Here is a 15,546-nt window from a genome sequence, read left to right as displayed (position 1 = left end):
GTAATGTCCATTTCTATCAATGTAAATTAACTTTAATCTTGATTTGATTAATTTTTTATTTCTGTCTAGGTCCAAGAATTAGAAAAAGATGAAAAGTAAGTTAAATTCAGATTAAAGTCAATCTACATTGAGAAAAATGGACATGAGACGAGCAAATGCATCAGTATTCTTTCTTTTGCGCTCTCTATTCTCTTTCGCCCCTTCAATTGCCTTCAATTGACCGTGCGCTCGTTCCAATCGGTATATGTTTCAACCTGAGCGCAGAAGGTGCAACGTAGCGCGGCTGAAAGGAACTAGCGTTATTCCCTAGTGTTTCCATTTCTATTTCTGTCCAAGATGGTAGAGACCACGCAAAGATATCGTTACGAGACAAACACGTCGAGATCGTTCACGGTGTCGTGATCGGGTACCGGGTGTAACCGAGTAATCTGGTGCGGTCCGATGTGCCTTGACAATTCCAAATTTTTCTTTTCAACGCATGTGAATCCGACGTTATCTCGGAGTCAATCCGTCATACGATCGTCCCTCGACTCTCGATTATAACCGCGTTTCACGTGCGCGTCTTGGATTCCCTGTCCCTTCAGCGAGAAATAGTCGGTGTCGCGCCAGACCAATCATGGCAGATTCAGTACACAAGGACGGATACGAGAACCGTAAGTAAATAGAGAGAAAAAAAAAGAAACAAAGCTCTCCTCCCTATTGTTGTTCTCTCCCGTCGTACGATCTTCAGAACGCTTGCTCCTGCTCCTGGCTCCTGGTTACCCCTGCCTGCGCCTGCGCTGTCCTGCACTTCCTACACTCGGGAACAACAACAACACAACGACAACAGTCGCGTTCGGTTCGGAAGGTTGTGAAATAACACGCAACTCCGAGCGGAGAGCGATCGACGATTCCACTCGGCCATCATGGTGCGTTCGGGAGAAGGTTCAAAGTTCAACCCGACGACGTTTCAACTTCATGCTTCTTGAATGCATCCTGATATTCACTCTTGACGCAGTTGCATAACCGTTTTGAACGCAGCCTTGTTGCTTGGAGATATCGCGAAGGGGGGGACGTGTCTCCCACCACCTAAGTTTCTTTTGTGCGCAGTTGAATCTGCGCAACCGACCACGTGATTGCTTTGGCAGCAGCTTCGTGTTTACATACATACAGTATACGTTGTTATGTCAGTTGTCAGTTATGTGGAGTTTAGCCGTTTGCAAACACTACCTAGTACCTTCTGATTTATTTTTAGTTGCATGCTTATAGGCGTACCTATAATTTTTTATTTCAAAATAAGAGTATGTCTTCAAGAAATGTGAACAAAACAATAATAGAAAAATAATTTTTTAATTGCGAAAGAAATATAAAAAATTGCTTTAATATTAAGATTGTAAAATGTAAAAAAAAAGCAGGCACAAAATTAGATAGTAGGTACATGCAAAGGATTTGGGAAAAAAATAGAAAAAAGTGCCAAACGAAATGCAAGGAAAGAGAGGTGGCTCAAGTCTTAACAGTAAATATTCTATATATTGTCGCATTCAAAGAGATCTGACTCTGTGACCGCTACGTTGTTATATAACCATCATTTATCATATAATGCTGATAAGCCTCAGTACTAATAAGACTGCGCATTAACTTGAACGAATAAAGCAGCAAAACGTAAGTAATGTAAGATCACTCTTGTATTATTTGTCGTCTCAGAAAAGAAAAATTTATAATAACGCAAGCTTTTTAAGATAATTTCTATTTATAAACATTTTTAAGTATGTTTTCTGTGTACAGTCACATCTAACATATTTTATTCATTTAATCCTGTCCATTTAGGTTTACTTGACACATCTTCATTTTTAAAATACAATAACTGTATATATATATATATATAATTATTAGTTTTAACATTATTAAATTCCATATTTTTTTCTATCTTTAATAATCAATATCACGTACTTGAACTCAAATGTATTGTGCATTTGTTGTTTTTTGAAAGCAGCTAGCTTAACGATGCGTGCTAGCAGTGGTAATATGGGATCGGACAGTGACATGAAGCTGGAGCCGTCCAGTCCTACAGAGAAGTACACTTTTTCCCGTTGTAGTAGTACAGGATCGGTTAACACGCCGTCTTCATCCGCTCATAATACAGGTAAGCGCACGTTTTTTTGCACTGACAGATATTCTATATTGCGAATGGATAATAATCAATGAATGATATGTTGTTCAGAGGATGAAGATAGCGATAACAAGAATTCCACTATAAGCTACAAAGAGCGTAGGAGAGAGGCACACACGCAGGCTGAGCAGAAGAGGCGGGACGCTATCAAGAAAGGTTACGATTCTCTTCAGGATTTGGTACCGACCTGCCAGCATACGGACTCCTCGGGCTATAAGATTTCCAAGGCTACGGTGCTTCAAAAATCTATCGATTACATACAGTTTCTGTTGCAACAGAAGAAGAAGCAAGAGGACGAGCGTAATGCACTGAGAAAGGAAGTCGTTGCGTTACGCATTATGCAGGCAAATTACGAGCAGATTGTCAAAGCACAGCAGACGCAGCCAGGACACACGGAAATGCGTGTCTCGGACGAGATGAAGTTTCGAGTGGTAAGGAAAATAGTTTTTTCTTTTTGAAATTATCGCAATTATGATCCCTTATAATTATATGATTTGTATTGTATGATTGTGTTGCAGTTCGAGGCAATAATGAATCGCCTTTTCGAAACGTTTAATATTTCTGTAGCCAACTTTACGGAATTATCTGGTTGCGTGTTCAGTTGGCTGGAGGAACATTGTAAACCTCAGGTAAACAACTATATCTTTTGCTCGTTCTCCATTTTATTTTCTTAAATGCATGAAAGTTGATAAATGTCATTATTATTAATTTCCTAGACTCTACGCCAAGTAGTACTCTCAGTACTACGAGAGTTCACAATCGCTAACAATCAAATCAGCTAGTCAAGTCTGCATCTTTGAGAAAGGTACTCGTTGCACAATGTCCTTCAGAAGAATTCGTTAGATCCTTATATGTCTATAAGAGGAAAATTGACATGACGTACTATGTAACATCTAGATATAAAATCAAGTTTATAAAACAAAGAGTATATATCTCTTAGTTTTTTCATTTGGTTGACGATAGAGCAGGTTCTCGACAACCCAAAACAAGCGAAATTGAAACAAGTTCGGATTAAAATGAGAAACATTGATGGTTTTCTGATTGCATTTTTATTACTGCAATGTTTAGTTTATATACATACAATCTTGAGAAAATCTACGTATTACTTTTATGTATACTTTTTTAAGTTTTGCGTGAGTTATCTCTAATATAGATATCCTCCAGTTTGTGTATAATTAGCATCTTGTTGTAGTTTGTGAAGATACGTGTGAAATGATATTTTCCATAAATTGAGATCTTCAGACGTTTAATAATAAGTTACCAAAAGAGACGTGCGTTGCATGCATCACAGTATAATGCATGGGAAATATGAATAAAAGTTTATTTTATATACATCCGATAGGTACAATATAGTGTCATTATCAACAACTGATGTCGAATATTTTTACCAAATCTTATTGCAACACTTTGCGATAAACGAATGGCATATAGTGTATATATGTATATGCATGTAAATCTGATTATACAAATAACATATATGAATATACGTATACACGATCAAACTTCTGCGTATATTGTTCCTTAATCTTCCCTTTCCCTTGCTATAATTAATATCCCGTTTATTCTACACTTAATTTTTATAATTGTAATTATTTCAAAGAGCGCATCCTTTAAATATTTGGGCATTTAAATTTTTTGCTTTAAATATTTTTAGATTCCGAGAACATTTAAATTTAAATATGTACAAGATACTTTCGCTTGATCAAATGATCATCCGTATATCTACTCGAGTTTTACCCAGCTCGGATGTATGCTCTTCGCTACCATCAAAATAAAAACGAAATAACAAGCCGAATCCACGTCGCCTAGAGGACGTAAGGTATTTGAGAAAAGAAACATTGCGGACGAGAAAGAACTAAATAACGTAGGACCTGAACATTGTACATAATATTTACATTAAGACGCACGTAGAGCTACATTTCGAGTAAACGTGATGGATATCGGGATATAAGAGATCGTGTTTTTTTCATATAAATATTAGATGTCCGAGACAGATGTATTTTCAGCCTCGTCATACGGGGAATTTTATGATGAAGGGTCGAACACTGATATCTGGGGTCGAAGCTTTGCAATCCCTCAATGCAAAAAGATGTTGTAAAAATAACATTCTTCGCTACGCGAACTATGCGCGAAATTTATAAATTGCAAGCCCAGACGTTTCCAGAATTGTGGCAGTTCCGAGAGATAAAAAAACGGCACATTTTACTAAAAATTTTAGTAAAATTGTGTGCTGATAAAAAGTATTTCTTATTTTCTATACAGTAAAAAACAATTAATCTTTGTTACAGATATTGAGATCTTATCACGCTTTCTGACACATACTGTGTAAAGAATTAAAAAATTAATATAAAGGTGCGAATATAGAAATATTTCTTTGAGATGAAATATCAATGAAATATCTTTTAAGATGGACTAAGAGCCTCTTTCAGAATATTGCTGAATTCTATCAATTCTTTTCTTAGCCTTTGCACGTCCGTTTCTTCTGCTTTCTTTTCGCGTTGACGGAGGTAACGTTGCACCAGTTGCGTCATGGTTTCTGCGAATTGATTGTCCTTTTTTTCTTCCAGATCCTCCTGCAACGGAATATAGATTGAATAAATAAATCAAAACGTACGTCTCTGCTTTTATTTATTGATCATAAATCGATCGTGTGTGAAAACATTGATGTTTATAAATAAATACTTTAATAAAATACAAATGAAATGCCATGAAGAGAAACAAAGGATTGCTCGATGCAAAGTGTACTTTTGCTTCGTGAAATTCAGTTAGGATTTAGTAATATACTGACTATGTAGCAACAATTTATAAAGTCCCATCGTGCCCGTTTGCCAGGTGGTGGTTTAATTAGTATTTTCATATACTCGACTACTGGTCGCATTCCCGTGAAAATCGAGAAAATACAGAATGGAGGTGGAAGTGTAGTTGTAAGCATGACATCAACATAAGCCTGAAAAAAAAGAGCGGTCATGTGATATTGACATTTATAAATGGTCCACGATTTGTTAAACTTCATATTCGCCTCTCTCATTTATCGCATTTTTTACATTGAATACACAGCTTGAAAAATTTGTTTTAAAGCGTCAAAAACGTAAACGTTGAAATGTAAGTACTTATAAGAATTCACTAACTTCAGTTCGACCAAAGATCCATTCCACATTAACGTTATCGGTCACTTTGGTGAAGGTATTCGCCATACACGCAATTAGCATATTCAAAACGATTACTACAGAAATAAATTGAAAACCTAAAGAATAGGAAGAATAGGTTATTAGAACGGCTTGATAAATTGTCAGTACTGATAGGAATAGTGTTACTTACTGGCGAAAGCAAGATAACCGATAAATTCGGTGAAGCTATGATGATTGATTATTGTCTCTGACTCTCTTTCCCCTGGAAGGTTTTCGATGATCACATCGGCACTTTCTACAGGACTCATGCAAAAAACAGCCCAGAAGAGAGTCTTTAGTGTGGACTTGAAGTCGACGAAGGAATTTTCTTGCTCCGTCTTCAGTTTTGATTCGTCATCGGTCTGCACCATTCCATTATAATATTGATAAAGATGGCACAATCCTAAAGCAATGTCTCAAGTTCATAAAACATTGGGCTATAAAAAAAGATATTGAATTGTGCAAAAAGCCTTTTGAAACTGTTTTAAACTGGTTTTCTTTTGCAGATACAAATTCTTTTAACCTGGAAAGTTCTGGGATAATGTTATGCTGAAATTACGCAAATTTTTGTTAAATAAATTACTCACAGTTATTCCACTGATTCAAAGAAACTTTTTACACAATTTAATATGTGCTATGATCTTACCAACTGTGAATGCCATAACGATGATACCGAATATTGCGACAAAATGGCCAACGTCTCTGATCATTTTAACTAAGGAAAGTTGCAAAGGTCCTAGATCATAGTCTAGCTGGCAGATAAATAATAATTTAAAAAAGGCCATGATAGTCGCGATACAAAATATCCCTTCCGCTATCAAAGTCGGATCATATCTGTGCCAGTATTTTCTTTCCAAATCACGTTGACCATTTATTCTAACGTCTACTGCGGCAACTATCCAGAAGAGAAACGTCAGAATGAACAATACGATCATAACAAGCTCATACCTGCATTGTACGAGAAAAATATTTATATTAAAAAGTGATCATAAATTAATTATTAATTAGATTATTATTATTAATTAGATTAGAAAATTTGCACATAATTTTTTAAAATTCATTGTTAATTACGATTTATTATCAACTAATTTTCGTCTTACCAATTCGTACGTGTTCTGAAGCATCTAACTGGACCGTCCACGATGCAAAGTCGAGCAAATGCAAATGCATACGATATCACGTAAATAGCGAGAATCCATTCGTATCCTAAAGGGACAAATTCACTTAAAAAAAAAAGAAGCTATTTGACCAAGATCTAATTTTAACCGGAGGTAATTGGACGTGCACCAGTATTGGGTGGTCCGCGAAGCTGTTCGGTTTTGTCGCTACGCGATTGCAAAAACACGAACGTGAGAAATATCAGGTAATTCGCCACGGAGGAGAGAAATTTGTTAATCGGGATTTCATAGAACTTGGCTCGTTTTGAGTTCGGTGCGAGCAATACGACGAGTGCTATGATTGGTAGCATGCCGATCTGTGGAATTACCGTCAAGCACTTCAGCCACGTATTTCTGACCTTCCATTCGTGCCACGTGCCAATCCACTTGCTCTCGACAAGCTGAAACAAAATCATTTGCGAAAACTTTCGTGGTGATGCTTGCAAGTTACTTTTATAAATTAAGCCCGTGCTTGAAAAGCTGAATTAATTTTCAGCAATTACTGTAAAGCATGAATTCTGTGTAACCCGATTTAAAAAATTATTAAAATTAAGAGATTTATAGAAGACAAATAATTTTAATTTTTTTATTTTAGATAAGAATTTTTTTAAATCGTTTAGTACTAACTACAGCAATGTAAGACACGATATCAATTGAGATTAACATGAATATCAATTGTTACGATACCTGTTGTACATTCGGGTGAGCCACAAAAGTTTTTTGCTCATAATCCAAAGCTAGTAAGAGTCGGGGGTAGACGAAACTAGAGGTACGACCGAAACCAGCGATTTGTCTTAATACACATTCGACTTCTTCGGAGGTACGAGCGCATCCGATTAAGTCTGTGGCGAATTGGGACACCTCCTTTATCATAAAACTAGGTGCATTATTAATTTTTCATGAGCAACAGATAATATCTTGTCACGTCGCATATATCATCAAAATACATTAATATAATAGATAATTTATTGTCTCCTCTCTTCTACAGATCTGTCTTCCTTAGGTAATGAAATGAACAATTTTGCTGATAATAATTATTAATATATATCCAATAAATTTCAATAAGAAATAAGATTTAACTAACATGGGACAATGCTATGTAATCGGGATAGAATTCTTTATCAAATGAAGCTTCTTTACGAAGTTCGGCCGATAATTGAAAAGCTTTTAAGATCGGGTCTTCTTCAGTTTGACAAATGTATACTGGATTCGATATCGCCCTATACATGAACAATCTCATTTTTTCTATGGTCAGGATATCACTTCTTTCCCTTTCCGGTCTATAACAATGAAAAAAAATAAAGGTAAATGTAAGAATGGAATAAGCAATTTAATTGCGGTATTTTCAAGTCGTTGGTCTGGACTTGGATGAAAAAAATTCGTAAATTAAATTTCGTACTTGCAAATCTCGTCGCAGTTACAACTAGGCGGATGTGGTTTCTGTAGAATGTGACGTCGGAATCTGAGCATATCAATCATCTCGAAATGCCCGTATTGTGCCGCTACCGCGAGCGGCGTTGTATCGTCTGGGAAATCTGGGCTGTGAGTGACACCGGCGTATTCGAGGCCCGGCGTCAATTCATTCAGCTTATTCAATATCATCGCGGCGATCCTCGTTTGATTATCTCTGATTGCGTGCAGATGCGTGTCGCCCGGATCGATGTCCGAATGAGACAACAGATACTCGACCATCGCCGAGTTTCTCTCGTTAACAGCAATATGCAGCGCACTAACGCCCTGAAAATGAAACATTCCATTGACATTTATTGACTGACAGGGAAAGTTCGCTTCTTTATAAATTAGGAGAGAAAACGGAGCGAGAAGATGAAAAATGAAGCGTACGTGACACAATGGATGAATTTCAGAAGGCGTTTTTTTTCCCCTCCGTTTCTATTGCCCCTGCTACCTGTAATTGTCAATAATCGATTGCGGAAATGGCGATCTGCCTAAGAAAACGCGAAGCGGTACGCCACAAATGGTTGAACGACCGAAATTCTGAACTTTCCCGGAATTCCTTCCCGTCGTGAGTCCACCACGGTCCTCTTCCTGCAGTGAGATCGACTTTTAGAAGGCTATCGACTCCACTCTTTTTCTCGGCCGTGTCCCTTTTTGTAGGAAGAATGGCTCGACGACGTTTCTCGCCCATCTGCGGTGCGTTTACAGAGGCGGGCCCCAACAATGGGCCAGCACCATTGTTGTCGCCGACACCAGTCACAATATTCACTGATATTTTGGCTTTTCGACAGGCCCCTGGGAGTATCCGTGTACATCCACGCCTAACGACAATAACACTCCGTGATATATGTTCGGCAAAAAGCCCTTGTTAGCTGTCCCTTGACAATAGACAGCTGCCGCCCTTGATGCCGTGACCCGTGACTCCACCAGATTTTACGCCCGGCTAAATATTTGTTTATCATTTGTTTTTGCCATATTCTTTTTTTGTATGAAGTATGAATGGTAAGCGAAAACACTCGGCAGAATGACCGAGGTGTGGCCTCATAACGTGAGATAATCCTCTTACGAGAAGCTCGCTAAGTTTATATTTTTTATATCTCAAATTCCTATTTTACAGGGAAAAAGGATAGTTTAAAGGGACTCTCAAAAGTACCGTCAGAAAATAACGGGGTCGAATTGGCGCATCGAGAGAGGTTGATGCATTATAGATCGCGTCAAGGCACGCAAGTAGATCGTGGAAGAGCTCCCGATGTCGAGGGAATTCCCATATGGAATTTACAGCGGGTCGGGCTATTTGAATAATTTTTATCAGGTCTCGGTTGAAACCATTGTCTTGTAAAAAGACGGCCTGAAATATGGCTAGAGATACAGCCGGAGAACACGCAGCTTCCTTCTCTCTTTTTTCCATCGAGTTCCCTCTTCTGTCTCTCTCTCTCTCTCTCTCTCTCTTCTCCACTCCTTCCATTCGCGTGCCATCTCTTTTCGTGCCGCTTCGGCATTTCGGTCTCAAAGTCAAACGAGAGTTTGGTCGCTTTTCTGGAACCCTCTCAGAGAGAGAGAGAGAGAAAGGAGCACACTGAGGTGATTACCAATGCCGACCGAATGGATGAAGGAAACATTCCACGGGGGGTACGTGTTCCTTTATAGGGTAAAGATCTGAGATAACTGGACTTCGTATCGCTTTCATTCTCTTCGTTTTGTCTCCCTTCTTCCTGTATTGGTTCCGCCGTTTCTTGCACGGGGTAAACCGCATGAGTTTGTCAAAGACTTTGAAACGGTTGGATTCTTTAAGATATATATAACTGAATGTTTAATTAAATTGTACAAAAACTTTTCCGAAAATTTTTATGAAAAATTTACCCATTGATATTTGTTAATAGCATAAATTACAATTAGAGCAAACGATAACGATTACTCCGTTAGTTGCACTTCGACCTATCTTTCTTGAATCTCTTTCTGCTAAGCATCAAAGGTCAAGTATAAATTCAAAACGGTAGAACATCTTAAATTACTAACACCAGGCGATCTTAAAGAAAAGATTGACAGAGTTGACCTGAACATCGAAAATGCGAAAAGCGTATCTCCTTTTGACGCTTCGTCGTTTCGGTGAATCCTAACATGAGTGGCGGTATCGTTTGACTCACGGAAAGCCGGTGACGAGAAAGATAAATCCGGAAATCTTTATGAGCTGTTTAAGAGTTTGGTTTGAAACCGTTTGCACCGCTTCATGGGTAGTCCAACGAATCAGATAGAAAAGAAAGTCAAGTGATTTATGGAAAACTCATTGTATCATGATGTAATTTAGTATTTCAGATCGTCAACGATATTTGTAAATAGTATCCTTGATCATTCTTGTGCTTAATCAATATTTAATTGCAAATCAAGAAACGAGCTCATATACTTTTGATTCCGCGCGAATGAGTTTCTTCAACTTGCTTGAGTACAGTGATCTATACCTTTTCTTTCACATTAATATTTCATACACTTTTAGAATTACGTGAAAAATTACAAATTTATGTACTCACTTGGAAATTTATGACGTTTATATTGAAATCTGGATGTTTTTCCAGGAATAACCGTACTTCGGTGACACTTCCATCAGCGACAACTTCGAAAAACCTTTTTTCGAGTTCTTGCAAATGCGGATATGCCACACCAGCATGCTGCAATAAAATAACCTTGAGATAAACCTGGGTTGTATTATATTACATTTTTATTTTTTATATTAAAAAGATTAAGCAGAGAGAGAGAGAGAGAGAAGAAAGGAAAAAAGAAAATGAGTGCTAGAAAATTGTGGGTCAATATCTTTTTTAATCTTACATTTTCAAATTCGTCCTCTGTGCCGGCTATTGTCTCATTATCCGTCATTACGAGTGACCAGTAGATTATAATCGTTTATCACGATTATATAAAATAAGATTTATTTCGAAATATAAATCGAACCGCTCGAAAAATTCAGGCATTAAATATAAAATATTTTAGAACAACGAAATGTCAAAGATATTTTTCATGTTAATTACATTTTGTTTCGATTTATTGGTGCAGTATAGAAATGAAGTTGCTTCCATAGTATAGAATTTTAAATTTCAGAAAGAAGAGAGAGAGAGAGAGGCAGAGAAGGAGAAATAATTATTTTTCTAATTGTAAGTATAATTAAGAGAAGACTTAACATATTTAATATTTTTCTATAATAAAATAATTTTTCTACGGTATAAAGTAATGGATTATGTCTTTCTTTGCTTAAATTTTCTAACTTACTTATTTAATCAATAGCATTCGCTGTACGGAAATAACAAGACACGACGATCTGCTTTCGTTAATGATGTAATTCAATTTTTTGGAAGAGGTATATATACATAATTTATAATTTGTTTGTGTGCAATATACAAATAATAATAATATAATTGAAATAATAATAATTATAATATATAATATAATATACATAAAATAATATATATATATAATAATATATAATATTTTGATAATAATTTAAGTTATGTTTCTTAATGAAAAATAGTTCTTATATTATTAAAATAATTAATTAACTTTTGTTAACATGTTGATTATAATTGACTATTGTTAAAAATATGACACGGAGAACAATGCGATTTAACATTATTGTACAGCGGTAATCGATAGTTATTGCCACAATCGATAGTGACAATAAATATCTATAAGGTTGTTTACTTTTTTAGTCGCACTTTCTTTGCAATTTGCTTCTCTCGTTTCTATCTTCCAAATCTATATCGATTTTCTTTCAAAAGAAAGAAAGTGCGGCTCGAACTGAATAGACCTATAATTACAATTTCGGATATGTAACATTAAATTATATATTTATGGGATACAAGCAATGTTAATAGAATGAGAAAAAGAAGTAGGCTACACCCCCTCCTCATTGCGTTAGAGGAAGAAGGGAAAACAAAAAAAGCGGGGTATATACAATAATCTTTTATTATTCTATAAAGACGCGTTGTGGATCCTACTTAAAGTAATGATACTTCTTCATTCCTTTAAATTAATTACGATTTCAACAACGTATATTTAGAAATATAGACGCTTTCTTACTGCTCGCACGTACATCCAGAAGATCGTTTGGAATAACGTTACAATAGAATAATCGGCAATTATCTTACACACATTTCCGCGACACAAAGGCAATTCCCTTCGACATCTCAGAAACAAGTATACCGGACAAGACGCACACGATTCGCGAACACTAAAAAAATAGAGAAGTAATACTTGTATATCAGTATAATGTGTACATACATTTAAAACGTGAAGAGAAAAAAGTCCCGATTCTCCCTAAAGCTCTGTTTTCCATTTTTTCTATTTTGCTATCGTCCTAGGATTTAATATTCCACACGTCATTCGGTGAACACTGGTAGGTCACTGGCCAACTTTATGTCTCTCGCCTACGACGACGTCTTCTGTTCCATGTATAAAATACACGCATTTCTCACAACAGGAACCCCGCGGTCATACGTTAACTGTCCTCAACGACACGCGTGTAACCGGAATCCATGACAACGATCCATAAAAAATCAAGTCCCGAGAGACGAGGCGACGTCCCGATGATTAATCAACACTAAGTTTCGTGGCTTCGAGAAGTCTTTCGAATCTTGCACTGAACACTCGAGCGTATGCTCGATGATTCACTCGACACTTGATTCGGAGCACGAGGTCTATCGTTCTTATCGAAGATCTCAGTTGTAGAGCATCTTCGACGGCAGCACGTAGGAGGCGAACGAGTAGAGCATCGACGCGTACCAGTGGACGCCCTCTTGCTCTCCTCCTGTCGTCGGTTCCGTTCTGGATGCATTGTTATGTCTCTCCACGAGGTGTTGCGGGTCGCCCAGCCTTTGCCGGAAAAAGGATGTTATGCTGTGCCAAATCCTCAGCGGCAGGAAGGAGTAATGCGCCACCGATTGACTATTAACGACGGCATAGCAGGACGCGACAACGTCGTCTACGAGAAGGGTGCCCTCCATCGTAAGCGGGGCGTAGACTCCCTCCTCGAGGACCAGCTTCGTCTCGACCACGCTGTCCCATCGCAGACGACTGTCCACCTCATTCGCCGCGCTCGTCGCATCGGTGTCACTCACGAGGATCCTATCGCCGGGTTGCACGCTGAAGGCAAACACCGACGACCGACCCTCTACCGGCACCAGATGCGCTGGCGTTAACGTGAGCACTCGGCCGGACTTAGTCGTCAGGCGGATGAACTGTCTCCTCTCGGATGGAGAACGGTCCAGGAAGGCGATCACCTCGCTGTACACAACGTCGCCACGGGAATCCAGAGCGGCGATACGCTCGCCGAGATGCACCTCGTCCAGCCTCTTCGTACTGCCGTCCTCCGTCCGGACCAGACTCCTCCCGGGAAAGCACCCACTAGACTTGCCTGCTGACGACGATTCTAAAAGCGAAAGAGAGATAAGACAGTGAAACAATTGAGAGAAAAGAAAGCAAAAATGTATATCATAATAAAAAGTATTATTTATATAATAATAAAGAGAAGGATTTGCTAAGGCGAAGGATTGTACACAAAAATTCACGCGAGAATAATGTTATTAGGCTACCAAGATCTAGTCTTGACGAAAATGGCGTTACCTCTAAATTAAGTATTATTTATATTCTTTTAAACTCTGATTACGCGCGACCGAGATAAGCAAAGCGTTATTAAAATCATATTCTATAAGGAAGACTGCGATAAAAATACGCGTGCGGATGTAGAAGGACTTTATAAATGTAATAACATTTTCAAAAATTAGAATATCCTTTAATTACGGTACAAAGAGAATGTAAGTGTTGCCATTTGTTAAGCTCGCAATCGCCTGTCGATTAATTAACGTGATTATAGTGAAAATTGGCGGAGCGTTAAACGCGCGTGGATCGCGTTCGCACTTTTTGTTGCACACTTCGGTTCCCCTCTACCTCATTGTTTCCCCTTTTCGTTCCCCTCGACATCGACTCGTATCGATTTTGCGCCAATTTCTATGCTCGGTTTTAATTCGGACCGACAGGCACGCCTTGATTTATCGGCATTTATTTTGAAATTCGAGACCCAACCGTGGCCTGGAACGAACACGAATCGCTGATTGCTCTCGTGCGGATAAATATTACTGGATCCAGGATCAAAAGAGAAAGTAGATGCGCGACAAGGTTAATTAAGTATCACTTTACTCTAAGGGGTCATTCTCGTGTTTCTCCAAATACAAAAATCGTGATTTTGAAAATGTTAAATTAGGGATGCTCTATAAATAAATATATACTGTAGGAGCCATCTTTTGGTGTATGCAGAAATTTCCTCCATGCCTCAAAATTTAGCATGCATGATAGAGTAGATATGTTATAAATTATTTACATCTACTTGATATTATATCTGATAATTATTTGAAATTTGTAGTTTTCTGCGGACCGTTTTTCATTAACAGAGAAAACTAATTAGTGGTGTTGCTGTCTGCATGTTATTTAGGATGTTTTCGAGAAAATTCGGATATTCAGTTTGGATCGTTTCAAAAATTGAATCGATTTCGATTCAAATTTGAATAAAAGTCACGTGACGGATTATTTTCAAAAACCTCAATAAAATTTCTGATATATAAAAATATCAGAGATATTTTAGACAGAAATATTCGAATTATTTAATTAATTGATTATATCCGAACTAAAATCAAACTTGATAGAAATAATTGAATTTAATTTAAATTTACAAGTAGTCGTACGTTTCTATTATTGCTACATTGCATGTGTAACTCGTAACTCTCAATGAGCAGAGGGAGGAGGAGTCGGTAAAATAAGCATCTTTAAGACTGACACATACAAGGTAGTGGCTCCAATTTTCACGAGAGAAGTAGAAAACAATACGGTATTCATTTAATTATTTCATTTAACTGGATCTAGATGTTGGTTTGAAAAATTATTCAAGTTTAACGATCCCAGTCAGATTACAGCAATATCAATAATGTTAGATGATTTTATGTCGTCATTTATCTATATAATACATGCACTCGAGGCGCCAAGTCACTTTGTCATTCGCGATTTAAGAACAGCGCGACTTTAGTATCCTTGTTCCATTAAACGACGTTATTACACAACTGCACCGACTCCAGCATCTTTATTGCATTAAACGGCATCATTACAACTACTGTCCGGTAGTTTATACGCTCATCTTTATTGACGCGGCGTTTACGCGGGTATTAACGCGAAATGACCGCAATTAAAATCCACACACGGTCCGCGGATCGACCGCTTTTAATGCTCTCGCTTTCTTCGGCGCGATTCAAGACAATTCGATCGCGACTCGTACATCCCTTCGAATTGATTTGTTACTGCGTTCTGACGGAAACTACTAACCAGACTTGACGGAGCAATGTATGTGGGACCTGGACTCGTAGTAGACCCAGTCGAAGCCAGCCTCAACCGCGAGTCTCGCCAGCATCCCGTACTTGGAGAGATCGCGATCGCTCGTCGTTATATCGACGGCTCGTCCCTCGAAGTGCAGGGAATCTACCGCGTGTGTCCCTTCCTCGTCCCAGGCCTCGGTCACCCGCAGTTTCACTCCAGGCCATTGGTTCATCACCGAGATCGCCAAGGTGTTGAGTTTCTCCTTGCACCTCTG

General features: G+C 38.0%; 3 protein-coding genes across 10 annotated transcripts in view; 1 reads left to right on the top strand and 2 right to left on the bottom strand.

Annotated features, from left to right (window-relative positions):
* The first annotated feature begins 141 nt into the window (after positions 1-141).
* On the top strand, positions 142-3,866 carry Bigmax (helix-loop-helix-leucine zipper transcription factor bigmax). 8 transcript variants are annotated; one of them, XM_071792391.1, is made up of 6 exons: positions 303-653; positions 731-908; positions 1,973-2,122; positions 2,201-2,580; positions 2,668-2,778; positions 2,866-3,651. In XM_071792391.1, exons 3-6 carry the CDS (start codon positions 1,984-1,986, stop codon positions 2,929-2,931), a joined length of 696 nt encoding a protein of 231 aa, XP_071648492.1. In that variant the 5' UTR covers positions 303-653; positions 731-908; positions 1,973-1,983; the 3' UTR covers positions 2,932-3,651. The 8 variants fall into 8 exon arrangements, with proteins under 8 accessions (XP_071648272.1, XP_071647954.1, XP_071648492.1 ...); XM_071792171.1 differs by lacking the exons at positions 731-908; positions 2,866-3,651 and adding an exon at positions 3,804-3,866 and having other exon boundaries at positions 142-653; positions 1,970-2,122; XM_071791853.1 differs by lacking the exon at positions 731-908 and having other exon boundaries at positions 192-653; positions 1,970-2,122.
* A 649-nt stretch (positions 3,867-4,515) lies between these two features.
* The window catches only part of LOC139814392 (short transient receptor potential channel 4), a 59,765-nt gene continuing 48,734 nt past the window's right edge, over positions 4,516-15,546 (bottom strand). The window contains exons 4-14 of the mRNA XM_071780616.1: positions 10,454-10,591; positions 7,873-8,210; positions 7,558-7,753; positions 7,161-7,337; positions 6,604-6,874; positions 6,417-6,522; positions 5,963-6,264; positions 5,468-5,719; positions 5,278-5,393; positions 4,938-5,096; positions 4,516-4,722 (exon numbers count right to left, since the gene is read on the bottom strand). Of these exons, the coding sequence (XP_071636717.1) occupies positions 4,552-4,722; positions 4,938-5,096; positions 5,278-5,393; positions 5,468-5,719; positions 5,963-6,264; positions 6,417-6,522; positions 6,604-6,874; positions 7,161-7,337; positions 7,558-7,753; positions 7,873-8,210; positions 10,454-10,591 (2,226 nt within the window). The 3' untranslated portion in view covers positions 4,516-4,551. The remainder of the gene's footprint in view (positions 4,723-4,937; positions 5,097-5,277; positions 5,394-5,467; positions 5,720-5,962; positions 6,265-6,416; positions 6,523-6,603; positions 6,875-7,160; positions 7,338-7,557; positions 7,754-7,872; positions 8,211-10,453; positions 10,592-15,546) is intronic.
* Hh (hedgehog signaling protein) overlaps positions 11,862-15,546 on the bottom strand; it is a 37,916-nt gene continuing 34,231 nt past the window's right edge. The window contains exons 2-3 of the mRNA XM_071790745.1: positions 15,282-15,543; positions 11,862-13,341 (exon numbers count right to left, since the gene is read on the bottom strand). Coding sequence (XP_071646846.1) covers positions 12,632-13,341; positions 15,282-15,543 — 972 coding nt within the window. The 3' untranslated portion in view covers positions 11,862-12,631. The remainder of the gene's footprint in view (positions 13,342-15,281; positions 15,544-15,546) is intronic.

This window comes from Temnothorax longispinosus, chromosome 1, assembly GCF_030848805.1.
Source record: "Temnothorax longispinosus isolate EJ_2023e chromosome 1, Tlon_JGU_v1, whole genome shotgun sequence".
In the NCBI taxonomy this organism is placed as follows: Eukaryota; Metazoa; Arthropoda; class Insecta; order Hymenoptera; family Formicidae; genus Temnothorax; species Temnothorax longispinosus.
This window is presented reverse-complemented; position numbering and strand designations above follow the sequence as displayed.

Bases quoted from the DNA above. Each gene is read 5' to 3' on its own strand.
- Bigmax (XM_071791853.1), top strand. From the start codon at position 617: ATGGCAGATTCAGTACACAAGGACGGATACGAGAACC. The intron at 654-1,969 runs GTAAGTAAATAG...GTTTTTTGAAAG, and splicing joins CAAGGACGGATACGAGAACC to CAGCTAGCTTAACGATGCGT. The intron at 2,581-2,667 runs GTAAGGAAAATA...ATTGTGTTGCAG, and splicing joins ACGAGATGAAGTTTCGAGTG to TTCGAGGCAATAATGAATCG.